Below are 23563 nucleotides of genomic sequence, written 5' to 3'. Positions count from 1 at the left end.
TGTGTATCTTCGTTATACAAAAGTACACAAAATATCAGATTTTAATAAAGAATTGTAACTAAAAGTCTGTTCATAAATATATGGAATAATAGTGATCACTTGTGATGATGAGAAAACCCACTTGTAGGGAGTTATATATTTAAAAACGGCTGGTATAGATAGAGAAAGCACTAGTAGAGGAGTGAACTCTACTAGTGCTTTCTCTACCCATACCAACCATTTTTAAATATATAATAGTGTTGACTGCTCTGAGTGAAAAGTAATTTTCAGGTTAAGATTAAAAATACTTTTTTCATCTAAAAATGTTTAAGTTTCATTTGGATAATTTCTAAAACTTCCTAAATAAATGTCAAACATTTTTGAGAAAAAAAACTTTATAGTTTGTTATTTTCCTAACTGATTTTATGATGTTGGTCAAATTGACCAACTTCATGACCATCATAAAAAAAAAAATTAGTTGCTCTTTTTTTTTTCTTTCTAGAATAATTGCAAATTGTAGCAGAAAACTTTAATTGTTTCTGCAGAATATCTTAAAGCTCATGGGAGTATACATTTGTTTATGCTTAAATTGTATTGTTTTATTTACATTTGATCCATGTATAATTAATAATCCTACCACAAAAGTCATAAATTATATGGTGAATGCATAACTCAAGTTACCTAATTGAATTACATAAAGCATGAGCTGTCACAAGCATACCCTGCAAAGAATTATTATTATTATCATTTTTTATTATCTTCCTAATCTAGTTTTACTGGATTCTAATTATTATATTTTAGTTACTTTTATAGTTAAGAATATATATGAAAAAAAGAAAAATAGTACTCACCTGTGTCATGTTTTTTATTAGTAACTGTTGATGAAAGTTATGTTATGTACTAATGATACTAGTACATTAAATTTTACTTAATTAAATAATGCGTCTCATAACATAGAAAATTAATAACTACAAAGCAAACAATCTCCTATAACTATTGTAATTTATTTGTCTTTGTAAGTGCATGATAAGATCCTCTTTGTGATATGAATACTGCAATAGAAATTTTAAAACTGAAGGTGAAATAGACAATACTTTGTGTACTTTACAATACAGTGTAGCATAATACATCATTTGATAGATTAAAAGTTTAGCTTTTTATGGTTATAAATAACATAGTATAAAATGTCAGAGAGAACTGTTGACAGTTGGTGAAAGAAAAGATGTTGACAGATGAGTGTGACAAGTGAGTCTGATTTTCTAGCTTAAGGCTGTGTAATCAAATCAAATGAAGGCTGTAAGAGCAATATTTACTATGAGTAATAACTATATTATGAGTAATTTATGTTAAATTCTGTATTTCTTGGAGCAGGTGATAAATAAATTAGAGAAGAGGGAATATCTAGAGAGGAAATCTCAATTCTCATACTAGGAAATATTTCCTTATTAAATTAAAACTGAAATTAAAATTTTATTATTAACTATGTTTTGATGCCAAGTATTTGTATACACTGATAATAAAGTAGATTAATAGAAGTATTAAGTGTGACACACAAAAAAGTCATGATATGAGCACTTTGACCTAACTAGAGGATTAATAAATATGTGATCTAAAAGAAGCACCTTTGTTAAAAAGACTTCTTGTTTTACAGCAGTAAATATGTAACTCCCATGTATTAAAAGTTAAACATAATAATCACAATTTTTAAAATCTAAAGTGTTGTTTATGCTGTAATAAAGTTTTTGTGATTTAAATTGAAACTAAAAATTGTGATTGGTATGCATTAGCATAAATTAATAAACTGCCTTTGTTGTGGTGGATTATTAATAATTTAGAAACAGTGTGGTCATGCAATTAAAACTTTCCAAATTGTGACTCTCAACGAACAACCTGTTTTGTCTTTATTAAACAATATGAGTAACATTTTTCAGTTTCACATATTAAAGTCAGGGATACATTACAGATATATTGATGAAAAGTGTGGGGAAAAGGGGGGAAATTTCATTCAGCATGGGAATTCTGTTTACAACTCATTATTTTGATGTAGCATGAAATGTTTTATAGAAATTGTTGCATGAAATAAACCTTCTCATCTCTGTCTGTTATTTATGCTTGCTGATAGATGTTATCATTCAGTAAGGGTTAGTAAACAAAAATTTGGAAATGCTACTTGCATCTTTGCACCACAACCCTTGCACAAACTCCCTCCTACACAAGGTAATCCATGTGAGCACTAGCACATGATCATCGTCTCATTCTTTCCTCGGCACTGTCTGGGATAAGATTTTTTATTTTCCTTCCATTTTAATAAACTACTTTTGTTTTTTAGTGTTAAAAGTAATTTTGTTCTATTTCTACTTTCTTTCCATCCAGCTTATTGCAGCTTTGTTTTTTGTAGCTATCACATTTCTTCAGTATAGTACTTAAAACACTGAATGCATTAAAACAAATTGTGCAAAGTACTCAATACTTGAAATAGATGTGATCTCCCAGTGGGTGCAGATTTACTAGGCAACTCTGATCTTAAGAATGTTGTACCACACAAGTTTTCTCTTTCTATAATGATTTCAGAAAGAAGTTTATCTTTGTAAGTCATCACTGTGGGCACCTTCACCAACTTTGGTGTGGGATTATAGCTGTTTGTGGTGCTGAGAGGTAAATATAGTTTCTGAAGATAACATTTTCCTTACTTGAAAATGTACTTTAGATGGATAATTACCTCTCTGTAGTACCACATAACATTCCTTGCTGCTTCTGGAGCATTTCATTTGCCTTGTCAAGAATAAGCCTATAAACCTATCATATGGAATTACTGTGGGTGGAGGATGTCTTCCAATCTAAATGATGGAGAGCAACAGTATTATGATAATTGTGCCATAGACTGATGCAATACACAAATATGGAGGTTATTCAAGACTAGTGGTATGCACAATAAATTCTATGATAGTTACATGCAAGATAATAGTTCTTCATGGATCAGAGGGGTAAGCAATTATCTTAATTACACTTTCAGGCAAGGAAAATATTAATATTACTTTCAAAGCAGAATTAAAATCTGAAACTTAAATAATTATAGTATGAATGAAAACAATAATATTGATGACCAGTGTACAAAGAAAAAAACTCCAGTTCTCAAACCTCAGTATAAAACAATTAGTTGTTTTTAAAACATTATCATATAATTCAGAAGGGAACTTATTTTCCACAATTTTTTTTAATGAGGAATATCTAATAAAATAATTTTTCTTGATAGAAATTTAACGTGATAATTTTTGTTTGTTAGAGTAAGCTAATTGTGTTACAGCAATAATGAAAAAATCAGCCCATAAGAACTTAAAAGAGCAGGGCTCCCAAAAGCTAGTTGAAAGTTTGAATACCATGAAACTGTTTTTTGTCTAATGTGATTTTGCCAGTTTGTAATGGTCATTGTATATTGCACACACATTTCTATTTAAAAGCTTTAGAGTAAATAAGAAGTAAATAATTTTACATAAAATCATTTCTCTAGTTAAGTAGCATGAATTGTTTTAAAAGTAAAGTGGAATCTACATAAGTTGTAGAAAATTTTTCTGTGAAAAGTGTATTATTAAAAATTTTATTTTTCATATCATTTCTTATTTTCGTTGTCTAAACATGTTACCCACTGTAAATTTGGTGTTACCTATAATTTAGAATTGATGTTTAAAAAACCATTTACAAATTAACTCACCATGAGTTATTGATCAGTAATTGATCAGTAAAAAATATTGTATTCCAGATTGCCCATCTGCAACAGAGGACCACTTGAGGCTTCTACGCCATTACTTTGGCCATACTTCGTTTCGACCGTAAGTTTGTACTTGTCTTTTTGTAAAGAGAGAGTTTCCTCCAGAGATTAATTAGTCAAATAATGGAAGCCCACACTAATGCATAAATGCCTGTTGCAATTTATCAGAAAATTACACATTTATTAAATTGTATTTGTTTATTGTATGCATCTTTAATTCTAAATCATGTTTTATAAAAGCCCTACATATTAAACATCTTTAAACATATTAGTAGGTAGAGTCCTAATTTTTTTTTTTAATCATTTGGCTAAAACTCAAAGATTTTATTGATCACTGTGGGGGAGCCTCTGCTGGGACAGCAGTAAATCTTGGGATTTACAATGCTAATATCAGTGATTTGATTTCCCTTGGTAGACACAGCAGATAGCCCGAAGTCTCTTTACTGTACGAAAAATGTAACACTATGTGGGAATTGTCAAGGAATAGGGACTGCCTTTATTCAACATACAGTTTTTTGAATGAAATTCTAGAATGGCACTTTATTGAACAAGTTGTAATTACATACTTTTCTGGAAGTGAAAGAATGGCTGCTATTCAGTTTTGTGTTCCAGTGAAAATTCTACCTGGAAAGTCTTGGGAACAGTTTTTGTTCAAATTTTGCAAAGTCTTAATGACAATTTTTGTTCAAATTTTATACAATCCAAAACTGAATGTTTTGAAAATGTTTTAAATATTTTCCTTTGAACTTAAACCTTTTTCATGTTTGTTTAAGATTAAAATTGTGTTAATAAACTTATCAAACACACTACAACTGAGATAGAGGTTGAGGCATGTTAAATTGTATTGCTTTTGCTCTATATATGACATATAGGACTTTATTTGCAAAAAAGAGAAAACCAAAAGCTGGGTTAGTCTCTTTCAAATGTAGTAGTGATATTACAGACATATGTATTGTGTTTTTATATACAAAATAAAATGTATAAAGCTCTCTTCTCTGTTTTAGGATGCAGTGGAAAATTATTCATTCTGTGTTACAAGGACAAGATAACTGTGTTATCATGGCAACAGGTGAGTATGTATAACTTGATAACAAACTTGAAAGTGCCCCATAGTTTGAATATGCATAAATAGGTTTCACAGTGCATTAACCTTAGGAAATCAGAAACTGACAAGATAACTGTGTTATCATGGCAACAGGTGAGTATGTATAACTTGATAACAAACTTGGGAGCGTCCCATAGTTTGAATATGCATAAGTAGGTTTCACAGTGCATTAACCTTAGGAAATCAGAAACTGAAAGTGTCTATAAAAAACTTTAGTGATAATAAAAAAATTATCAGTGATAGCTTGGAATGTAATATTTTAATACTAATATCATAAATTATAGCAATTTACTTAATTAAAAGGGATATATTACATATTACATTTAGAAATAAACACATACTTTATTGATGCTTGCTTTAAAGGTTTGTTGTTTCAAAATAATTGTTTAATGGGTTCAGTGAGTTTCTTTTTTTACTCCTAAAGTAATAGCTTACATATTTTAATTGTCAGGATCATCTTTTCAATCTGGATAAAAACTAAATAAAACAGAAAATAAGTTTACAAGAAGTCAAAGAAACCAGTATTAAGGGTATACCATGGGACTTTTTGTTTTTTGTGTATATAGTGTAGAACCTGAACATGGACAATATGTGAGAATTACAGCAGAAATTGAACTAAACAAAATAGTGCAAGCTTCAATTTTAATGAACTTTGTGCAAGAAATGTTTGAAAATAATAACCCATGATAAATCCAAAGAAATTTCTTCATTGGACTCTGGTTTATGGTTAATATATATTGTAACACACTGAAAAACATAAGTGGTTTATATTATGATGGTTTTTGTGCAATGGTTCATAAGTAATTGGAAAATTGCACATATTTTTATTTGTTGTACTTGAAGTAAAACAAGCTACATAGGATTATTATTAGTTTGGGAAGGTTTTTCTTTTTATATAAACAGGTTTAAAATTTGAAAATCTAACTAAGGTACTTTTAAACAACATATTATGCACTAAACAAACTTTTAAAATTTGTTTAAGCATTTAATTTGTATCTTTTAACTTAGTCTTTTAACATAATATATTTGCTATGCAATCTATTAAACTATATTGGTTTCTTTTAATAAAAGCATCAGATATCATACATAAGAGCTTCAAATGGAATTTTTTGCCCAAATTCCTGGTTTTTTTTCTTTGCATGTGTTTTGCCAATTTATATTTATTTAGATATAAATGGCTATTGGTGAAGTAATGAGGATCAATTTTGGAGTTTTGTTTTTAGAACATTTTGAATAAAGAATTTAAAGAAATCAATTAATCTGGTAAAAAAATCTAAGAATTGGCTGAGAAGAAAAATATATGGATTTTTTTTAATGCTAAATTGTAGAATACTAGGTGGGGTTTAATTGCCAACTTATTAAGGAAAGGTCAACAGTGAAATACTCTGATGTATGAGGCTTATAGTTGGCTTATTTGTACAATAATACATGGAATTGAACTTTTGAAATGTGACATTATGTATAATTATAAATATATTCTGTCATTTGTATACTTTTTAAAACTGAAGCCTGTAATTCAAAAACTGGTTTATTGTGTGGAAAACAAGAGTAAATTATCTAAACTATATCTAAAAATTGGCAGAGTGACTTATTTTACTGTTAGGTTCTTTATGTTAACAATTTAAATTTAAGTCACTACCACTTAAGTTATTAAGACAATTGTTTAATGCTGTTCTTTTTTTAACAGAATAGTGATAATGATTTTTGTTTTCAAAACGTTCATATTTTCAATTGTAATCTTCTATGAAACTATTATATGATAATTTTAGAAGTAGTAAAGTGCTTTTTTATTTTTGTTTTATTATAAGTAACTTTGAACTAATTCAAACATTGACTTAATGTTTTTTACACCATGTTTTATTATGCTGAAACTACACAAAACTTAAGGTACATTGTGATGTCAGTCATACAATCCATACCTTAATTGCACATAGTTAAACTTTCTTTGGTTACTCAAGTCAAACTGAAAACAAATTTAATTTTCCTTTCTTAGGAGAAAGCTTAGGCACAGAAGAGTGCACTGGAATGAAAACATTTATGGACTTAATTTGTCTGTAAAGGGCAGGTCTTCATCAGATCAAGTTCTTTTGTTTAGTTGTTCTTTGCTTTTGTATTAGTTAAGCATGTTAAAGATTTTTATGTTGTAGTTATTAATATATAACAGTTAAGAACTGATATATTTATATTAATTAGAATAAAAATACATCTTTATTCAAGTATGTTCACTTGTTTCCTTCAGTAATGCTCAATGAATTATGCTATGTTTAGTCATGGCCCCATACACAAAGACTAGGAAGTTGTGAACTTACTTGAACCATCAACTTGGATAAAGGTTATGCACTACAATACTATATTTTTATATGAAATTGTTACTTTCACAATTATATTTTTCTCTTTTTCTTGCTTTCACAATTTATTTCTTTGTCTTACTAATTTGCTATTTTAATAAAGAGAATAACTTGTTTAGATGGTGTCAAGGTGTATAAAGCTGTTCTTAAAAGATATGTTGGATTGTTCAAATCATATAATAATCTGAAAAATAGTATCACTTAGTTGTTATACGTCTCTTTGCTGCCTATTATTAAGTAATATGAACTCTTCTTGTACATCCAAGATACCAGTCTTCTGTGTTCCCATGTTTATTTACCATTACAGTAATTTGTTTGCAATATTCTGTACTTTACAGTAATAAGGGTAAAATGTTACTTTGTTTTATGGGTAAAAATTTTACCTTAACAGAACTGAATAGATATATTTCTTTTCCAGGTTATGGGAAAAGCTTATGCTACCAGTTTCCAGCTGTGTATTCCCAAGATGGCATTGCTGTTGTGATTTCGCCCCTAATATCTCTAATGGAAGATCAAGTTACATCTCTTAGGTTAGTTGAATCTTACAATAATAATCTTTTTCTTGAAGATGAGTTTAAGCAAAAGAGATATGGGCAAGTCAGGTTGAATATCAATCAGATGTATTATTTTGAAAATTATCTTAAATGTAATTTTTAAACTTAAAAATATATTCTAATAAAGGATCAGTTGAGATAAGATTGACATATAGACAAACAGTCTGAAAACTGGTTTATACTTATGCATTAGTATTCAACCAATGTGAAAACTATAACTGAATATGTTTTTGAATACAAGTTGCAAAGTAATCTTGTTGTGTGTTAAGGGATTATTATAGAAATATAAAAACATGACAGTTTTTATTGAGACTGAACATTTACAAATCCACAAAGTTGCGTAATTGATTTTATCTACTGACTTACTAGGTAAAATTGAAAGATATATATAGATTTGAAATTTTATAATTATGTTCCTGGTCTTCAGGAAAGTTCTTTTAGCTAGCAAGAAAAACAAATCAAAACATAGTCCAACTGTATTTGATGTAGAAGGGTAGATTAAGATTTCATCAGTTATACTTTAAATCAACAAACAAAAACATGTTATTATAAAATGAAATTATTTTATTATTAAGAATAGAGACAAGTGAGTATATGAAGTGGACATGTAAAGCTGTATGGAATTAATCTCATTGTCTCTTTATAGGAGTTGTACAATGTAATTTAAAAAACAAGAATTTGCTAGTATTGCAGAAGTATATAGTTGTAGTGCTTTTCATTATAATTAAGTTGGTGTGATTTTGAATATTTTGCATGATGATTGTTTAAATGATTTTTATGAATATCATTTAGAATGTAGATATGTATTTACTTTATTAAAAATGTTCTGTCATGAATATAGTGGCTACTGGGATTGTGAGGAGTCTTTTTCTGGATAAAATTATTCTAATTTATTGGTCATATCCAGACTAAATGCTAAAAAGTTTGTATACTAGAGTTTAATACTGCATACACCAGTGACTGTCTCAAATAATATTTATAGTGGGGAAAGTTTATCACTCGTACTAATTTCTACAACCAGCTGTGTCATCCTTTTGGATGGACTCACCCCTCTTTGGGATTTGGGAAGGGGGAAGCAGATATAACTTCAAAATAATGTGAATGTTTGGCTTTTGGCATATGCAACTTTTACCTGTATTAGTACATATTTACAACCTTTTGACATTTGGCTAGTTACAATGTGATACTGCATACATAACATTTGTATGACAATTTAAGAAAAGTTTCCTGGGTACATCTGACTAAAGAAATTCACAGCAGTATGTCTGTAGACTTCTAATGCTGGAAACTTTGTTTCTATACATGTAGTGGGCACAGCATATAGCCTGTTGTGTAGCTCTATGATTAACTATACATGAACAGACTAAAGAAGTTTGAAATTAACTGTGTTCCAGTTATTACACTTTTAAAGCTGATCAACACAAGCAAAACTAAACCATCAAGAACCATTTTAATGTTCAGAATTATACAAATCCTGTCAGAGTTATTTGTATTATCTTTTGAGAGTATTTTAAATTATTCATAAATATAAGTAAATTTTATAAAATAGTTAGTGAGAGCATTTAATAATACTTTTTAAAAACCTTTTATATAGTAATATCTATTCAATCCATTAATCACTTTTTTGTTTATGAGCTGAAAATTGTTTGTAATATGTTTTTGTCTTCTAGTTGTTCATTGTTTGGTTAAATAGATGTTTGTGTTCTGTATTAACCCTTTTGTGACATGCTCAGTATAACATACACCAGTTCATCTACATATTTGCATGCATTGAGTATTTACACTATAACTCTTGATACAGCATGTGTATCTTCACAAATTTTGGTAGGCTTTTAGTAAAGGTTACAAGTATTTTGTACACAAAAAGACTCATTTTTAATGAAATATTTTTACTAGTCAGAGTGCAAAGGGATTTAATGTTATGAATAAAAAAACTATTGTATAAAATCTACAAAAATTTGTTTTTTTTATTAGTCTCTGTGCAAAATTTGATGAGGCTTCATATGTAGGATGCATGAGTACAAAACAACTTTGTAACACTGAAAGTAGTGGAGATCATTGTTTTCTTTATATTTTTTCTTCATTGTTTTGCATTTTAAAAAAATAATTGAAATTAAAAAAAATTACAAGTAATAATAATATCTATACATATATAATGTATGGTAATGTCACTTTATTTTACAAAATACTGGTCTGTTAGTACCAAGTCTAAGAAGAGTAAGAGTTCTGTATTCCAGTTTTGTGCTGTTCAAAACAATAATGTGTATTAGCTCATGTTTATGACTTGAGTGATGGAATTATTAGTTACACAGTGTTCAGAAGAAAATTAGTAAATATAACTAGATGTATACTGTTACATGTTTTAAGTTATTTAAAATAAACAATTGTGGTTTCCTGTTACAATTTGCAGTCATTCTAGAGAGAAAAATAGGTAATTTAGTATTATTTCTTGCATGGGATTAGAGATAAGGTAAAGAAAATAACATAAAATATGTTTTTCTGATAAAAACGTTTGATATTTACTTGGGAAGTTTTAGTGATTATGCAAATGAAATTTAACAATTTTCAGATGAAAAAATATTTTTAATCTTAAAATGATTTTGCATGTTGGATAGTCAAATTTATTGAAAGCAAAAGTTCAGCATAAATCTTCAATTAAAATACTTAATGAAAAAATCTGATTCTTTATATATTTAAAATGTTCAATGATAATTTGCTGAATGTTTTAAAAGCATGCATATATTATCATATGGCTGATGTCATGGTTACATTCCATCTACCTGTGGTCAAGAAGTTAAAGAAATAATAGTATTACTTGAGAGTATTATAAATGATTCATGAAGAATAAAGTATTTTCATTTCTTTTTGTTTTAGGTTGAAGTTAGCCTTTTTTACTAGTGTTTACCATGTTTCTGAAATGAGTTTCTCCTTAAGTATAGCTTGTTTTCCTTTCAAGTACAATTTACTTTATTATAAAATTTCCTTAAATTTTAGAGTAGCCAATATTCAGGCTTGTTTGCTTGGTTCAGCTCAAAAAGAAAAATCCACTGTGATAGGAGATTTAATGAGGTGAGTGTATTTTCACATTTGCTTATCTATATTATCACAAATCAGTAATGGTTCTATAAAATTATACCTTCTTACATTGCACACTCTTAGAGAGTTTAATTAACCATACTTCTTTATACAACTGCACAACAGTAAAACTGCATTAGTAAAACAGCAGTGACTAAGATATAATGTGATATGCTGGTTTTCTTAATAACACTTCACTGTTACTTTAAAAGCTGCTACAATATTAAATTGCTTGTTATCTTGTTTACTACAAGTGACTGTTTGTTGAACTCCATCTTAGTTTGCTTAGTATCTCAAAAAGTATTTTTCACTTTTGGCTATATGAAACTAACAAAATAAAAAAGTGCATTGAAATTTTCAAAAGTTGCTAAATGGCTAAAATATTTGCAGTTTGCTTTTATATTACATTACTAGTGCCATTTGAAGATTGTAAGCTTATAATGCTGGGGATAAGAGTATATTAATTTGAGAACTTTAGAAACTGTGAATTTCACTGTATGGTTGTTTTAAAATAGCATTTCTGTATGATGTGATTTGTACTCTGCACAAACCAAATCAAACAGAAGTTTCAGTTGAAAAAAAACACATGAAAAACAAACCCTCAAAAGTCAGAAACTAAATTAACTTCGTTGAAAGGTTTGTACAGTTAAACAGCAATGTCTGAACATTTTTTAGAAACATAAAAAATTTGTGTAGGTTTCTCAAACATAAATAAACTTAGTTAGTCTAAGTTAGTCACTGATTTCTCCAAGCCCATTCACATGGCTGTGGTTTCGCTAGATAGTAGATAGGGACAGTGGGAATCTCGTTAATCCACTTTTAATCCATTCATTTTTAAAGGGAAAGTCGTCGTTTCAAACTCTTGATTCAATGAATTCTAACTATTTTTTACTCATTTTATACAGACATTGGTCCATTCAGATTGATTCAATAATGATTTTTTTTGTTTTGTTTGTTTTTCAATTGTAGTGGGAAGTACAAGCTTCTGTATATTACACCAGAGTATGCAACAGCAGTTACTGAAGTACTTGATAAGCTGCATATGAAAGTAGGTTAGTATGAAATAATTTATGTTATAACAAAGATAAAAGTTGAAGTTTCCATGATAATTACAATGCTTGCTTATTGGTTTTTATTTATTTTCTCTCACTCATGTCATTCAGTGTCATTTACAGAGAGGTTTCACAGATGATTTACATTAGAAATTAATTTAAAAAGGTTTTATTCTTAACTCTCTCACTGGACTTGATCAATTTGACTTAAATCTTGACCACGAATTGACCTTTAGTTTCCAAACTATATATTAGTGGCTCAGCGGTATGTCTGCAGACTTACAAATAGTTTTCTTCATGTTAAAATTGTCAAATACTATTTGTACCCCTCAGTGGACTCAGCAGATAGATTGATATGGCTTTGCTTTCAGAAAACACACATACATACTATTTGCATAATTTCTAAAATCTCCTAAATACATTTCCAACATTTGTTTTCAGGAAAACTATATTTTCTCTACCTTATCTATACAGTGTTTGTCAAATTGACAGAACTTATAACTCCATAAAAAAACAACACATAAATCTAAATTACCTTTTTTTTATCTTTCTAGCATGACTTTGAATCATGAAATCAGATTTGTTTATGTTAAATAACTTACAGCTGGTAAAATTATACACCTACTTATATTTACATTTTATTGTTTAATTGTTCTTTGAACTATGTCTAACTAATAATCTTGCCATACAAGTTGTAAGTTACTTGGCAAATGTGTAGCTTCATTACTCTGTTGAATTATGTGATGAACAAGCTACTCACAAGTGCACCTCATGAAAAATTATTTTACTATATCTTACCTAATCCAACTTAATAAGCTTCTAATATTTAGATTTTAATTTTATAATAATGAATAAAGAATACAGATGAAAAACAACAAATATAATACTTATCTGGTGTGCTTTTTGGTTTTTTTAGTTTATGTTGTCAAAGAAACTTAACCTTGCTTCTTTATACCAATTGTATTACTACACTAAATACGTTTTTATTAAATAAGTTAGTGCATTAGAGAATACAGAATAATAATACATAAGCTTGTCAGTGTGTTTTCTATGACAATAAAGTTTGAAATGGAAGTGACACGGGCAGAAATCATTTCTATGGGAATAAAATTTGAAATGGAAGTGAAACAGGCACAAAATAATGTAATATTTCATTTGATATGTTACAGCTTTGGCTTCTATTGGTTATGAATAATACAGTATTAAACATCAGAGAGAACTAATGACAATTAAAGAAAGAAGTGATGTGACAGATGGTTTTCTCCTGGTGGGATGGCAGTAAGTGTTCGGATTTATTACACTAAAATCAGGGGTTTGATTGCTCTCAGTGAACACAACAGATAGGTCCATGTGACTTTGCTGTAACAGAACAGATGGACAGGTGGGCATGGCAAGAGGGTTCTGGTTTTCTAACTTATGGTTCCTTTAAACAAATAATGTTGAAGGCTATAAATATTTTGCTTTGTCTGGGTAATAACTATATTGTAAAGAGTAATTTATATTGATTCCTGTACTTCTGGAAGGGATGGTAAATCAGTTGGAGAAGAGGAGATTTCTGGAGAGATAATGTCACAATTCTTTTATTAGGGTGACATTGAGGAAGTTTTAAAAAATATGACATAAAATAATGAACTTGTACAGAAATATGATCTGTTGACTACATTTGGTGTCGAATGTATTCACATATCATGACATTAAAGTATAATTATATTTTGAAAATTACTCATGTCATGAGATGTACACCTTTACCTGCTTGTAGGGAGAGGGAGATGGGCTTATGTATTTTACCTGACCTTGCAAGCACCATGAAGCCTTGTACTACAATTATGAAACTACTCAATATGTCTTTACAAAATATAGACAGGTTTTTCTAAACATTACAAGTTTTTCAAGTACAAAAAACCAGATTTTTCTAAAGATTTGTCTGTGAATGTGTGGAGTCAAAGTGTTGATTGCTCTGAATGCAAGATAATTTTCGTGTTAAGATTAAAAATACTTGTATTCTTCTGAAAAGTTTCAAATTGCATTTGCCTAACCTCTAAAACTTCTTAAATAAGCACTATTTGTTTTTTATCATTAGAACCTTATATTTTATTTGTTATTTTCTGGATCATAACTTTACAGGCTGATTTGAAATCTTGTAAAAACCCATAAAAAATTTAAATTACTCTTTTTTTTTTCTTTCTGACATGATTGCAGGTTGTAACAGAAAACTATAGTTGTGTATTCTAAATACCATAAAGCTTATAATAATAACAATATACACTTGTTTAAACTTTAATTTTATTGTTTCTTGCTCTTTTTAAACGTTTGTGATTAATAATCCCTCTGTGTAAATTGTAAATCACACTGTAAATGCATAACTGAATTGAATGATGTAACAGGAGCTGCTCATAATGAGTATATTATCATATTTTATTTTCATTATCTCAGCTAATCTAATTTAATAAGTTTCTAATTTTTATATTTCAGTTTAATTTTATAACAATAACTAAAAAGTATGCATGAAAGACAAGTAATGTAGTAGTGATGTTTTACTTTTTGTTTTTTGTTGCCAATTGCCAGTGAAAGTTAAGCCTTTGATTTTATAATGATGATATCAGTACACTATATACTTTTTATTTGCTTAAATAATGCAACTGACCTAAGGTCAAAACATTTATTCTGTACTTTATTGTAATTAAAGTTTTAATACTCATACCAGCTGTCTTGAGAATAGGTTTTTGTTGTTATTCTCTTCACTACTAGTGCAATCTGTATGTTGCATGATATTAGTAAGATTGTGTTTTTGTCTGTTTCTGTTAAATGAAAGAACTGACTTAAAACTATACAACTGGATCACTCATTTTCTATGAAAAATGTGTGTGTGTGTGTGTGTGTGGAGCCCCGGAAGTAATAAGCACAATTTATTACAATAATGATTATTTTTTCCTTTTATGTAACTTGTTACAGACTCTGTAACTAAAATATTTATGAATCAACACATTTAGTATTTGCATATGTAATTTTGATATTTAAAAGGCTATAAGAAACTGACATTGACTTGATCAGTAATTCTAGAGTTAAATTCTGTGATTCTTCTAAATTAATGCTGTTAAACATTATAAGTATTGTCTTCTATTGTTTTTGCAGCTTATTACTTCATGAAAAAAGTGATTTAGGAATAATTGTTTAATTGTAGGAATCTGCTTAATTGCTATTGATGAAGCTCACTGTGTCTCTCAGTGGGGTCATGACTTTCGACCATCATTCAGACAGTTGGGTGATCTTCGAACTCATTTCTCTGAGGTAAGTAATTGCCACTTAATAATTTAAAATACAGAAAAAGTAGTCTTTAGGATATAATAATTCAATGTCATGTAATGCATAAGGTAAGGTATTTTTCTTCAAGTTATAGGAGGTAATTTTTATTACCCCTACAAGGAGCTCAGTCCATTGGACCAGACCCTGGCACTGTAAAGCTATACATAATAGACATCTGAATTTAGTAAGTTTATCTTCATGAAACTTGACAAGCTTTAAGTAAACACTAAATGTGTTTTATAAGAAAATCAGATACTTTAATAAAATATTTCTGTTAAGATTTGTCTACAAATTTCCAAAGCATTGCTGAGTCAGCCTAAACTAAATTTAACTAAAAGGAGAATTTTCATGCTAAGAACAAATTTGTCTTTCATCTTCAAGTTTTCAAGTCTCATTTACAAAACTTCTAGGATATCCTAAATTAATATCAAATGTTCTTTTTTCAGTAAAATTTTATATTTTGTCTCTTCCTCTACCTCAACACAACATAATAGTTGATCGTCAAGTTTATAAATAAATCATCAACTTACAGCTGAAAAATATGAAATAACATATGTAATGCCATTCTTTTCTCCAAACTTACTGCAGAATTGATTAGAAAGTTCCAAATTACTTTTCTTAACTGTTTCAGCTCTTTGTTTTCTTTCTTTCTTTTTTATAAATTTGTACTCACAAAAAACAATTCAATTAAAACAACACTTAGAAATAAATTCAACACTAACGAAACAGTGCCCAGTCAGGACTTGACACTGAAATTAATGAACATTGTATCATAAACATCAATATCATCTCAAATAATGGAATCAGGAAAAAGAATCAGAAAGAAAAAACCTCATTCCAAAAAAAAATGCAACAACACAAAGGTAGCCTTTGATATTAATAAGCATCAATAATTCACTAACTGTATTGTTCACTGTCTCGTGACTCTCTCTTAATGTAGCTACTGGCAGGGTATGTATTTATTGAGTAGATCAGGAAAGTGATCATAAACTTGCATAATCTATTGCTACATTGTTAATATCTGTATGTTACAGCTAGAAAAGCTTGTATCAATTTCATTGTACATACAGAGATATATTTACTCAAAGTAGAAATGATTAACTAGTAGGTAGGTTGGTAAGCTAAACAATAGGAAGATGTAATAAATGAATGATAAACATAACCACAAAAAGGATTTTGCTATCTCACACACACTTGACAGAAAAGGGAAACCAGAATTTCCAACGTGGTAGACAACTGATGTGACTTGTTCAATGAGTTATCTAACAAACACAGTCCAGGAGCTATAATAGACAAGTTCTGGGTTTCATAAGATAAATAAGAACTCCAACATTTAAGAATACACGATAATTTAGTGTATAAAGTTAAAAGTCAAATATACAAAATATGCTCAAAAATGATGAAAAACCAATTAAATCAGAATTTGTATTCTAAAGACGGCTGGTATGGGTATTAGAAACTTTAATTAAAATAAAGTACAGAACAACATTTTGACCTTCTTAGGTCATCTTCAGGTTGATAAAGACAGTTTCAAACCAGCTTTCTTTAGAATGGAATTTTTTTAAAGTGGGTTTCTTGTCATCATAAATCAGTATTTGCTGAACTTTCTTTGTTTCTGCCTCTCTTCTTCTCATCATTTGTTTTACAGTTTCTTTGCTAGCATTCAAGCTAATCCACATCAGTTTAAATTGTGGGTGAAAATGAAGTTTCAAAGTACTTCTAAATCCATGAAATCAAAGTATTAACAAATGTCTTGCAAGTCTGGAGTAGTTTACCACAAATGTGTTTCGGTTTTTTTCAAACATGTGGTAAGTGTTAGCAGAAGTGGTCTTAGTTTTACTTAAAAGTAAGTCTAACATATATGCTACAGGTCACATGAAGATTATGCATTCTTTGATAAAGTATGTGTCCAGAAGGTGGAAATGAGTGATGCTCATGCCAAGTTCATCACTCTTTTTATTCACTGAAACCTTTCTCTTTGTTATCATGCTCTCCATGTGTATGAATGCATCATACATCGAATTCCACTGTGTAGCATATGAATCAACAAAATGTTTGCTGAATTCTCATTGTATGAAATCAGTTGCTATAGTGCTGTAGTTCTGTTTTTTCCAGTCAGAATGCTTTCTTTAACATACAGTCACCAAAGCCTTTTCTTCATCACTGGTTGCTACTAAATTAAGTGTATGTATCATACATTGAAGATGCTTGTGTAGAAAGTAAAGCTCACTGGACTGTTATCTCACTACTAATAATATTGTAAATGCTGTGGAGGTGTATCTTATTTACATGTTCTTCATCACTTGAATAGAGTATGGTTTACTCAGCACCATTACTTACAGGTTCAGCCCTTGGTTTAGTGGAGGAGATCTTGTAAAAATAAATGGAGTAGTATAAAAACAGATGTGTGTATGATATGTGGCATAGCTTAGCAGTACCATGTTGATATAATTTTGCCATATTGGCAGTTATTATAATATAATAATTTACTTTCTTATACAGTACTCATTCAGCCAGTGTTAGCTACTTAAAGTTCCTGTCATTAACTCGTCTCTACATTATTGAATGCTAGGTGAAAGAGATACGAGTTGAAAATAATTTTAAAAACCTGACAGACTGTGTGTATTGTAGCTCGATAGGGAGAGTGTTCCAAAGTTTAGGAGCACAGGCTGTAAAAGCATAATTATCAAAACATAAGAGAAAGGAGAAACACTACCAATAATAGTATATACTTACCTTGACCCACAAAACATGTTAGTTTCCATGCCCTTTCTGAGAGTTTTCTTATCTTGTCTTTTTTTATGCACAGCATTTAAGCTATGCTTTCTTGCAGGCATTATTCATTAAATAGGTGAATCATACTCTGTTTGAAAAGAATTTTTGTGGTCAAACAAACTTGTATGTACATAACTTCATTTGTCTTTCTCACTATGGGCATATTTTTCTGTGCCTGTTGTGAGTTTTAGTGAGCTACATTTAGAATTTAATTAAAACATGTTGTTATCATGATAGATGAGTAAATATAGCATAAAACTGTAGCTAATAAACCATATTTTTTTAGTATACACGTAAAGAAAAAAACTTTTCAAAAGAGGAAGTAAATGTAGGGATGACTAATATTGTCAGTATTTGAGAAACAATGCAAACAAGATAGTAGGGATGATGCAAATGCCATTCCCCTATCTTGTTTTCATTGTTTTTGAAGGATTGATATTAACCATCCTTTCATTTATTTTATTTCATTTTTGAAACGTTTTTCTTTACTGTTTGCTTGTGTTTTTTGTTTTTTTTTAATGCAGTGTTTCAATAGACACAGCAAGATTGTATTTATAACCAAGTTCTAAATACATTGAAATTCCAATTGTAATATTTATTGTTTATCTGTTATTTACTGGTAATTTTTTTGCTTTGCCCTGTACCTAAGCCTTTTAAAGAAATAAAATTTTCTAAGAAAGCTATATAACTCAAAGGGTAATGATAACATCATTTACACAAGAATTATTCTTATTATTTTAATTTTTTTTACTGATAATACTGATAAAAGCAGATACTCCATTTGAAAATATGTCATCTCATTGAAATTGGTTGACACCATTGTTTTGGTTTTTCTATTATCATGCAGTAAAAAAGCAGAATAAGGAAAAACAAAACATTCAGTCTTTTTTTATTGTGATATTTATAAACATTCCCAGAAATTTTGACTCAGTTATTTCATAGATATTCTTATAAATAAAAGAAAACACTTTTTAATACTGTAAAGTTCTAATGAACTTTTTCACAAGATATTTAAAATATCATTTTCATAAACAATCTGAGCCATCCCCACATATGTAGTGCTACCACTTGTCTAGGAAAGATTTAAGTTCTTAAATTTTATAACTTTTAAGACAATATTTAAGAAAAAATCCTCAATTTCCCCTAGTGTGAGAATAGTGAAAAATTCCTCTCTTAGTATTCCCTCTTTTCTAATTTATTCACCATCTCTTCAAAGAAGTACTAAATTACTCATTATAATTTTTTAAGCTAATATGTAATCCTAATCCAAACTTCTTGAACATGTGATGGATTTACTATTATATATTTGTTTTATTATTGACGTTTGTTTAAGTTAAATTTGTATATAGCAGTGTACGTAACTTACACTGTTAAATCTATATTGTGAAATTCCCACCTATTCTAAAGTTATTGAAGCTTCTTGAGTGTAAGAAGCAACAGTGTACTGTGTGGGTATGCAAATGCTATTGTTTTGTCAGTATTGTTGTGCAAGTTGAAATTTCTAGAAACATGCCTCATGCTTATAAAATTAACTAATGCAATTTGCCAAAATACAGTGTATATTATTGGTTTGCTATAAACCTAAAAAATTATAACTGATTACTATTTATTAATTTGGAACTTCATATATTTGAGCAGGAACGTTTATAAATTTTGAATGTTACAAAATGTTTAACTTCAGCAGATTAGCATTGGATATTAGTATTTTTATGAAGGCATTACATAACTTCAGCTGTGAATAACTTGTGTGATTGGTAAAGAGCTAGTTAGCTCCCTGTTAAGTAAATTATACCTATATCAACTTGAAATTAATTTGCTCATCATGAACTCAATATTGTGTGCAAGTTTGTAAAACTTTTGTATATAAATCATTATTTGTAATAACTGTTATTATAAATTGTATTGTTATTTATGTATTAAAATATATTTGTATCAAGAAAGAAAGCTATGTATCAATCTTGATGGCATATATCGTAAATTGGATGCATATTGACATTTATTTAACTTCTAAATCTGAATTACAGTTTAACTCAGTTTTAGGCTATTTGAAATCATAACATGTAACAAACAAATGCCTTTATAATTCTAATGAAATATTTGTATTGTTTTATATTGAGAAGCTAATGAGAAAGATCTGAACAGAAATTCAGTTGCAACTGCATTATTTTTATAGATTAACTCTTTCATAATGGGCACCGTTTTGAACATTCTTCTTCACAAGTCACTTTATTACATTAAAATGTAATTAAACATTTTTTTACTATCAATTTATGCAAATTAACATTGTAGTATGTTATGATTCAAAATCTTAATTCTTTTATCTGAAAATAAACCTTTAAAAATCTATTAAAAAACTTAAGATGTATTGTTACCTGACAAATGAACTATGAAAAATTCTGCCACCGTATTAATGAAGATATGTAGATGTATGCTAAACTATTAGATGCTTACATAACCTTTTGACTGGTGCACTTCAAATTTCTCTGAATAATTGCATTTGAAATGTAATAAATTTTATAAACCCATGACAGGTGACACACTTGCCTTCAACAAATTTGTTTGAGCTTTATAGCCTACGTATAGAAGTTACATATGCAGGTATATAGTCATTAGAAAGAGCTCATTTTACACTATTATCTAATAATGGTTGCTTTGAAATTGTCATAGAGTACATGTGTTGTTGGCTGCTTGCTCGACTATAGAACTTAATTTTCTTGCTTAAATGTTATAGTTAGATACAGTTTAAATTATATTTAGATCTAATTTTTATATTTTAATTTATTATATATTACTTCTGTTTCAAGATACAGAGTTTAAAGTTTAAACATTTTTAAATGTACATTATACTTTGCACCAGTATTCAAGGGTCACAGTATTGTGCTGTGCACAAACATTTTGCATGTCTTCCAGAAACACTGTAATGTGCCTTGAGGACACCACTGACTTGTGTCAAGATGAAGTTTAAATGGTAAAGGACAGTAAGGAATATAAAATGTTATAATTTAACTACAGATATAAAGGAAAAGACCTAAAATTATGAAAATAACCAAAACAGTGTCTTTAAAGATATTCTACAAAAAGTAGGAGATATACACTCTTTTCTTTCCTTATTATAATAATTTCATTACATTGTTTGTTGATAAAACAGTTAGTTAGTGAGAAAGTAGCAAAGATGTAAAATAAGATAAATGTATATGTTAAAAACTTCTGATATTCATTTAGGAGATTCTAGAGGTTATGTAAAGTAATATTAAGCATATAAAATGAAGAAATGTATATTTATACTTAGAATGAAAATCATCTGCACTTGAACTACTTTAACAGTTAGAATGTAAATAACTGTTAGTGATAAATAAACTTTTTATTAGAAAGGTGTAATTAAAATAATATTGTTCTTTGTGTACAAAATGCTTATAAACTTTAATGGAATCTTACAAGGTTTTGTGAGGAATGCTAAAATATAACCATATGTTTTTTTTCAGAAATGTCCTTCTATAGTCAAGGTGATATGAAATGCAATGTCCTGTTGGAAGAAAAAAAGTTAAAATTAATATATGTTTATCTATATTTATATTAGTCACTGATATAAAATTTACTGATGAAAAAAATATTTTGTAAAAATAATTGTAATCAATCTGAATGCCTTAAAGTTGAACCAATTGTTAGTAGTGGTCTTAGTAATTTTGTCTTGAATGTAGTATTTGATGAGAACTACTTCCAGCTCTTTGGTAATCAGATTGTCGGTATGGTGGCCATTGAGATGGTAGCAAACAAGCTCTGTATGTTCTTTTTTAAGCTTTGAGTTAATCCAGTGCAAAGTCATGCCCAGATAGGATCTGTAAAAGTAAACAATACAAAGTTAAACTTGTGAATGCAACACAGTACACTATAAACATTTATTGCATATGCTATGCTGAAGCTTATTTCAAGTATGTAATTAGATGTTTAAATTTTTATTATCTATAAAATAAAAATTTTATTTTTTGTGAAAAACAATTCAAAATGGGGATGTTTGTAACCAATGTGTTTCTTCTTATTAAAAAGTGATTTCCAGAATTAGGGAAAAATGAAGTATTGTTGCATTTGTTTAGTTCTGCAGCGCTCTTGTTCACACAGACAATCTAATCTGTCTAGTAAGAACTTTGAAAATCAGCTGCTCCTGTAGCTAAGAGCTGTACTGTGGACAGTAATACTGATTGTTTTAATAAAAATACAATAAAGTTTGTTGAGTTCATATTTGGTAGTGCCTTTTATAAGTGAATTTAAATTGAATTTGGACTGTTTTTCATACATTGGCTGCTATGTGACTTGCTGGTGGGTCAAACCAAATTTGTACTGATGTGCCACATAACCCACTTGTGGGCTGCACCACCTATTAATTTCATTTGTAATTTTTTCCTTGGCATGTAGTGTAAAGTTGTTTCCAGTGCCATGCAGCACATCAGGAATGTCTCATCTTTTACCACTTATAACTTTCCCCTCATATCTTTTGAATGGATTATTCTTAGTATGCTTGGGCTGCCAATGAAAGGAAAGCTTTTGCAATGTGTTCCATACACTTTGTGTCAAGTATTGGTTGGGAATACAGCATCATCACTTTTATTGTCAGTATTTTTGCTTTGACTAAGAGATTCCAGTTAACTATCGGCATTTGACATAATTGAGAGTTGACTATGACCACCCGACATAGTTGATTTTATTAGTAAGGGTTTGATGATTCATGACTATCTGTATAAGAAAAAGAACTAAATGGCTTATCACTATCTGTACCTTGTTGAGTTGATAATCCATAAAATGATTTAGATGTAAATGAGGTTTTTCATATATTCATTTATAATTCAGTTTTTGCATATTCAATTAGACGTTGCAATCTGGAAAGAAAAGAATAGTGAGTTATTGAAAATATATGATGAATATTCCAGCGGGTCACTCTGCACACAGTAAATATTATTATCGTGCCGTCTGACTCGCTGACAGGTCACGGTATATACACACACTAACAGACCAGGGATGTCAAATATTATCACATAAGACCACATAATAAGATTACATAAGCTTTATAATGCTGATAGCACAGCTATAATAACAACACACATACACACTAACAGACTAGGGATGTCAAATATTATCACATAAGACCACATAATAAGATTACATAAGCTTTATAATGCTGATAGCACAGCTATAATAACAAATTTTATAACATTGTGGCAACCAACTTGTTAATAATGCTCTCATTACCTATTTTACCGATACTTTTCACTTTATTGCAACTTAAGTACTGTATATATTTGTTACTTTTGCTTAAGCTGTTATCAACAAAAGGTACTTTTTGTTTTTAATTGAGTGAATATTTTCTAAAGTAACAGTACTGTTACGCAAGTAAATATTTTCATTATTTTAACCATCACTGGTGGTTTATTATTATAGACTATAAATATTCTTTTTGGGCAAACACAACTTGTGCTGCAACAAAACACTTTAAGATTTTTATTCACTTGCACTTTCACTTCCAACAAATTCAAAATTATCTTTTATGTAAGACCAAGAATGGCTGTTTCCATGAATAAATTCACTGTTGAAAACTTCTGTAACAGAAATGTCAT

At 29.0% G+C, this 23563-nt stretch overlaps 1 protein-coding gene across 3 annotated transcripts in view; it reads left to right on the top strand.

Moving 5' to 3' along the window:
* The window catches only part of LOC143246244 (bifunctional 3'-5' exonuclease/ATP-dependent helicase WRN-like), a 73582-nt gene that overhangs the window by 12923 nt on the left and 37096 nt on the right, over positions 1-23563 (top strand). For 2 of the 3 annotated variants that reach the window (XM_076492643.1, XM_076492642.1), the window contains exons 5-10: positions 3737-3806; positions 4750-4814; positions 7617-7728; positions 10747-10821; positions 11797-11879; positions 15061-15167. In XM_076492643.1, coding sequence (XP_076348758.1) covers positions 3737-3806; positions 4750-4814; positions 7617-7728; positions 10747-10821; positions 11797-11879; positions 15061-15167 — 512 coding nt within the window. Of the gene's footprint in view, positions 1-3736; positions 3807-4749; positions 4815-4919; positions 4944-7616; positions 7729-10746; positions 10822-11796; positions 11880-15060; positions 15168-23563 lie in introns of those variants that run through there. The other variant, XM_076492644.1, reaches the window with a different exon arrangement.

Source organism: Tachypleus tridentatus, chromosome 3, assembly GCF_004210375.1.
Source record: "Tachypleus tridentatus isolate NWPU-2018 chromosome 3, ASM421037v1, whole genome shotgun sequence".
NCBI classification, from domain to species: Eukaryota; Metazoa; Arthropoda; class Merostomata; order Xiphosura; family Limulidae; genus Tachypleus; species Tachypleus tridentatus.
The sequence above is the reverse complement of the archived record's forward strand: the minus strand, read 5'-3'. Positions and strand labels throughout refer to the sequence as shown.